Below are 7,047 nucleotides of genomic sequence, written 5' to 3'. Positions count from 1 at the left end.
TTCTCAGCTAGGAATATATACATAGGGTCATATCTTTAGATAAATATATATACATAGAATAATATGTAGACTCATTTATTATAGATTTACATGGGAGTCTAATATATAGATTTGTCTGAGAATGTTGTTTCACCGACAAATGAATGGACATGAATGATGATGCTCATTATATCAGGGCCCCACTGACCACTGAGAACGTGCTTTAACTATGTACTTACATCAACAAAAGGCACGTACAGAAATTTATGCATAGGAATAATTTTTAAGAAACCTGTATATGCTGGAAAAATAGTGTCGTATACTTTTTACTCGCAGATCATTAGCTACAACATCGTAGTATAGTACCCTTATGACTGAAAATTGGCAGAAAACAATGGATACAGGTATCTGAGAGCCAATCTAATCGCACAAAACCAGTGAGTTCAAACATAAGCACCATTTGCAATTTGCAGAAGCTTCATATCTCATACGACAGTTTGCATGCGCAACAAACACACATTTCTAAGGAGTGCTCGACTCTGCAACTTGCTTGAGCATTCATTTCTGTATAACTACCTTAGCCGTGTATCGGACGTTTATCAAGTCCTAGTAGTACTGCCACTGGTTCCCAAATTTGTCCGCGTGTTTCTTCTGCTCTTCTAAATCCAGCTTGACCGCGGCATCATACAGCCTGCCCTTAAACAGCCGTCTCCGCCTGCGCTCGTTCATCACCTCCACATCGTCCTTCACCTTCGCCAGGGCACTCTCTTTCTTGGCTGGTTTTCTACTGCTATTACCTCCGTCCGCCGCTTTCCTCTTACTCCTACCCCTTATGCCAACCCCACCATTCAGCGACGCCATGTCACTGTGTGGTTCGCCTATCCGCACAACTGCATTCGCCTGTCCATCCCCAAGCTCAGCAAACCCCCCCTTTACCACAGCGTTTGATGACGCGAACGCGTTTGCACGCGTCTCCTTTAACGGCTCACTCCCGTCTGATGGCATTGTAATGCCCATATCTTGCGCTACACTCTCCCACAGAGGCTGTTCCGCTGTGTGGGCAACTGTTGTTTGGGCGTTATCCTGCACACCGGTGTCTTGTGTATCTTGCCTGTGGGCTGTGCTTGTGGTGGTGTGATTGGTGCCCGTGGTTTGGCTGGTAGTTAAACTGTTAGATGTTGCGCCGGCGCCCGCTCCACTCCTATCCGCTTGAGTACCTATACCTGCAAACCTCGCATACACATCCGCACCCATACCCGTTTGCCCTATACTCTGAGCAGCTCCATCAGACTCAGCACCTGTCGGGTCGGCCGACGTCCCATTGTTGAGGAGAGTATTGCCATCGGGTTGTTGGGTTTCTGCGTTCGGTGTGGGGCTGTTCGGTACCCCCTCACTGTCACGCGCAATGACTGGGCCGTGTATGGGGCATTTCTTGCGGTCGTGGCGGGCACACAGCTTGCCAGTCGGCAAAGGTGCTCTACAAGCCTGTATGTGTCATAGATAATGTATTTATTTCCTCATAATTACATATATATATATATATATATATATATATATAATATATATATAATAATATATATAAATAATACATACATATACACACATACATACATACACACACACACACACACACACACACACACATATATATATATAGGGCGGTATTTACAATAGAGGTAATCGATGATATATATATATGTATATATGTATGTGAAACTCAATCGTATCGAGAAAAGAACGCTACTCAAGGTGTGTGAGAAAATCGCACGTGTAACTCAGCCTTCTTGGTCTGGCGCCCGGATAGTCTGAGCGGATTCATATACAACGTACATACGTATGAGTATATGTGACTACAAAGGGATAGATCGTATGCAACACTTACCCACTTGACAGGTACAAACTCGTTATCATGGTAACGAACTCTTGTTCGGAACAATGCGGCATCTACCTCTCCCACCCTCTCACTACTACTCCAGAACCTGTGGTCGATGTCATCTGCATCAGAAAAACTACATATCAGTACAATACAGATGTGAATCGCCGACAATGTTCAAATGCCTAGATTCATCCATAGCAACGGTGCTTCAGAAACATCGCGTGAATGTCCCATGAACAAGTACGTGTGTAGCGAAGGGATGGCCGTCTGGGAAATCATTTGGTGCTCAGAGCTATGACAGACTTAGTCGGTCGCGAAACACCTCAATCTGTTCACTTACTATGGCACAATCACATTGTGGTTCTACTAACGCAACTATGACTTCAGAGGAATAAACATTTTCTACTGGAATCGGAGGACGGTGACGTACTAATGTATATATATGACACTAGTCTTTGGAAAACGAGATCGCTTGCATAAATGCACACATACTTGCTCAAGCATAAACCCCACACCAATTTATACACACAAACACGCACATCACTGTACACGTAGACATGCTTATACACCAACCACACACACACGTCTGTACACGTAGACATACTTGTACACCAACACACACACACACGCACACGGATGTACACGTAGACATACTTATACATCCACGACACACACAAGCACACGGCTGTACACGTAGACATACTTATACACCAACCACACACACACGCACACGACTGTACACGTAGACATACTTATACACCCACCACACACACACGCACACGGCTGTACACGTAGACATACTTATACACCAACAGTCTGGGATGATGACGCACACTTCTCATACATAGAAGGACTGTGACGTATGTCATGGTATGCCAAGCCGCAGATCCCACACAGGTGCGCCTGTACTTTAAGTACACACACCCCTGCAGTAGCCAAAGCGATCAACGCACACGTGCAGCAGCCCACACACACACACCCAAGGTCCTCCGTATACACACGCGCATACACACACCCACCCACCCACAAGGCCGACGTTGATAGGGACCGTCTTGCTCTCCCAGTACTCGAGGTCTGTATCGTATGGCATGACAGGCACGCCCTCTTTGATCCGCACAGCCGCACCCATGGCGGTGGTGCGTGCGGGGGCTTTGAAGACTTGCGCTGTGGGATCGATTGCCTTTGATCTGCTATTGTCGTAGGTGTATGCGAGTCTGTGATGGAAGCGGGTATGTATGGGTGGGCAGTATGTGTGTCTATGTGGGCAGCATGTGTGTATTTTGTAGCGATTCTCAAGCGATGGATAGACCTGCATGTAGGTGTCAACCACTCTCCTAAGCCGAGTTAAGCAGACACTATGGTGCATATGCAGGATCCTTAATAGCCCATATGTCTAATTACATACCTAACGCGTTTAATTACATACCAAACGCGTTTAACTACACACCTTTGTTCCTCGTCCTGCTCGAGCGTGATTTGTATGTGCTGTTGCGTGGGCTCGCGTTTCTGCACATCGCGCGCGTAACTGAACACTGACCACCCCGTCTCACTGCTTGCTTTGTCCTCTTTCTGCTCAGCTGTCGAATCAGCCAACTGAAACAAGGCATACAAATACATTAAAAGAAGATGAAAGACATATACATGCATTAGAAGATGGAAGACATACACATACATTAGAAGACGATGAGAGACATAAAAAGATGAACGACATACAAATACATCAGAAGCAGATGAAAGACATACACATACATTGGAAAAAGACCAGAAGAGTGGTAGAATATTGGTGAACTTGGAAGCTATGAGAAAGAAACTTATCCGCACCCGGACACGAACACCTAACGATCAGGCAAACTGCCACAGGTAGTACACCCCCCCATACATTGTCCGAAGTAGTTGCCATGGCCAGTGATCTGCATTTGGGCGGCGATACGTCGACGCCCATCTGCACCACTGCTTTGAGCAGTGTCTGGCACCGCACCTGCAGCGCCACAGCCCGACTCAGCAGGGCCTGTGGGTGAGGCTGTGTAGTAGGTGAAGCTGCACCCAGGGCTGTGGTTGTGCGGCCGTCTCTCCCGGTTGATTGCGCACGGGAACTGTCCCCCGTTGGTACACCTACACGGTGTGACAGCGGTTGAGAAGTGGTGTCTGTTGGGCTGGTGGAATGGCCCCTAGCGCTGCTAGATGACGTGGTGTTCGTACCGGTTTGGTTACCATGGTAACGCACAGCGCCTAGCAAAGCATCCACCCATGTGTTGACCATCAGTACGTGCTTGTACCTTAGCACGCGGTCGTGCTCTCGCACCGCCGACAGTACCGGCGCGTCCACCGACGGCTCGGCTGACGCGGATCTATTTTTAGAACTAGTGCTATTTTTAGAACCAGTGCTATTTATAGACCTCACTTGCTGATCCAGGTGCATACTTGATTCTTCTCCAGTCTGTGGTATCTCCGTATTCATTGGTGTTGTGACCTCGTCCTTCTTTGTACCGTCTGTGCGGGTGGGTCCGATGGTATCAACACCCCACAGCCTCTGCTCACGCATGAGGTCAACGCTGGCTTCCAATTGGCTCAAATTAATTTCCACGCTATCCCATTGGTCGGCTATCTCTCTGGCGGCCCGTTGGTACAATTCCTGGGCCTTCGTTTGCTCAGCACGTGCTCTGTCGCGTGCGCGTTGCCGCTCCACAGCACTCATGCCGGCATCCTCTCCCAAATCACTAAAGTCAATGCCACCTGCAGCACAACCGAACAATACGTTTAGATTCAGTACTGGACTATGCAGGTGCAGGTGTGTATACGTATTCTTACTTGTGTGCAGGTTAGCGTCACCAGTACACGACCACTGACACCAGCCGCACTGTATAGGCCGGATGTTGGAGAACAGCTGTATACACGAAGATAAATCTACATGCAAGCATGCGTATGATTTAGAACACTCTGAGTCGGCAAAGAGAATACTACCGGTGCTGTGTGGGTAAGCGTAGTCAGTAGGTCTGGTTCTACTGACAGTTCCTTGAAGGCCAAGTCCCAATACACAATGGAGTTAATCTCAATATTCAAATACAAACACTCCGTCCGAACGGTGAACATCCCTAAACCCGAAGATTACACACATTACAACCAGCCAACAAATACCTAGACGAGCAGTCTACTTACATCAAGGTGCATGAACACGCTGGGGTGCTCAGCTACACAAGACAATATATATCACTAAAGAATGCAGAGGCATATCGCGCGAGTGCCACCGCATTCGATCTCTCAATCACGATAACCAACCGATACGATCGCCAAACCATTTCAGACCATCGGCACCTGAGCAGCTAAGATACTATGTCACAGTGGGTAACGTATAGTTATCATTTCTCCTACGCACAGCCAAGCATACCGTTGTTCTGCAGAAACTTAAACCCCAGCACAAGCTTCTTGTGTTGGTCATGGTACTTCTCATGCCACTGGTTGAAGCAGATGAGTGTCTGTCGCCGTAGCATCCGTGCGGTGGACTTTGGCTTTGGTAGTTTGGTCTTTGGGTTTAATGCGATGGTGAGCGCAAAGTACTCGTGCACGTCATCTAGCAGCAGTTGGCGGAAGAGATGCGACCGTTGGAAGAGTGCGTCTATCACCTGTAACGACACACAGGCATGGTGCAGGATTGAGGAGTGGTATGTCAGTGTGAGATACGGTTAAAGGAAGTATTTCAGTCAGGTGTACCAGGACGCATGTTGTACTTGTGGCCGGCGTGATTAGACTAGGTATAAGAACGTTATTATTGGGTATAGATATGAATACACCAAGTAGAAAGAAGAATACACTGGGTGTACATATGAATACACCTGGTAGAATATTATTATAACATTGGGTGTACTAGGTATAAAGAAGAATACACTGGGTATACATATAAATACGCTAGGCAAAAAAAAGATAACATTGGGTATAAATATGATTACACTAGGTACACATATGAAAACATTGGGTATAAATATGAATAAGCTAGGTACAAATATGATAAAATTAGGTATAAATATGAATACACCAGGTATGAATATGATAAATTTAGGTATAAATATGAATACAGTAGATATGAATATGATAACTGAAGTATAAATATGAAGACACTTGGTATAAATATGATCTTAGTTATAAATATGAATACACCAGGTATGAATATCATAACATTAAATATACATATGAATACATTAGATATGAATATTGTGACTGAAGTATAAATATGAAAACACTTGGTATAATTGTGACAACTTAGATACAAATATGAATACACCAATGAATATGACAACTGAAGTATAAATATGAAAACACTAGGTATAAATATGATAACTTAGGTATAAATTTGAATACAATAGGTATGAATATGATATCTTAAGTATAAATATGAATACACTAGGTATAAATATGATAACTTAGGTATAAATATGAATACACTCGGTATAAATATGATAACTAAGATATAAATATGAATAAACTAGGTATAAATATGATTACACTAGGTATAGATATGACTAGATTAGGTATGCATATGGTGGCGAAATTGCCCACAATAGAGAGTTGTCTGCATGCAGTCTGATAGGCTCTCAGCAGTCCATGGAATTAATCCTGTCAACAATGTGCTACGTATATGCGCCTGATTTATAAATAAAGTATTAGGAAATGACATATATATATACAACTTATGAAGGGGTGCACACACCTTCACACATGAATATCGAATCTGAGCATGGTCTTTGTTCAGTTGCCGCCAGATCCGATCGAAAGCGAAGCGCAGATTCGAATCTGATTTGCGACATGCCGTCTTTAATTGTTTCAAATGCGAGTCATTGAGAGTGACGAGACCTGTGGAGGTGATATCCTCCACGAGAGTTTCTAAGTGTTGCCGATCCTCTGCGGTTGTCATAACGGCGGTAGACGAATAAGGTCTTGGAAAAAATTCACATCTGCGACCGTGTATACTGTGCAAAGAGAGTGATAACCATAACATAAGCATTTGACTTACAAAGACAAAAATGATAGCAAGATAATATAAAACACAAAAACAATTTTATAATGCGAAAACAAAAATAGTTTCCTAGGTACCGATATCAATATATATATATAAACACACACACACATATACGTACACACACCCACATACACACCCACCCACACACACACACACATATATATATATACACACACACACA

The 7,047-nt window shown here is 44.5% G+C and overlaps 1 protein-coding gene across 2 annotated transcripts in view; it reads right to left on the bottom strand.

The window, feature by feature from the left end:
* Nucleotides 1–24: 24 nt before the first annotated feature.
* SARC_07840 overlaps nt 25–7,047 on the bottom strand; it is a gene marked incomplete at its 3' end in the record, with an annotated part of 8,539 nt that continues 1,516 nt past the window's right edge. Inside the window, exons 2-8 of one of the 2 annotated variants that reach the window (XM_014298212.1) lie at nt 6,558–6,816; nt 5,241–5,475; nt 3,735–4,588; nt 3,303–3,448; nt 2,879–3,069; nt 1,862–1,974; nt 25–1,464 (exon numbers count right to left, since the gene is read on the bottom strand). In XM_014298212.1, the coding sequence (XP_014153687.1) occupies nt 586–1,464; nt 1,862–1,974; nt 2,879–3,069; nt 3,303–3,448; nt 3,735–4,588; nt 5,241–5,475; nt 6,558–6,761 (2,622 nt within the window). In that variant the 5' untranslated portion in view covers nt 6,762–6,816. The remainder of the gene's footprint in view (nt 1,465–1,861; nt 1,975–2,878; nt 3,070–3,302; nt 3,449–3,734; nt 4,589–5,240; nt 5,476–6,557; nt 6,817–7,047) is intronic. The other variant, XM_014298213.1, reaches the window with a different exon arrangement.

Source organism: Sphaeroforma arctica (genome assembly GCF_001186125.1).
Source record: "Sphaeroforma arctica JP610 unplaced genomic scaffold supercont1.650, whole genome shotgun sequence".
Taxonomy (NCBI): Eukaryota; class Ichthyosporea; order Ichthyophonida; genus Sphaeroforma; species Sphaeroforma arctica.
The sequence above is the reverse complement of the archived record's forward strand: the minus strand, read 5'-3'. Positions and strand labels throughout refer to the sequence as shown.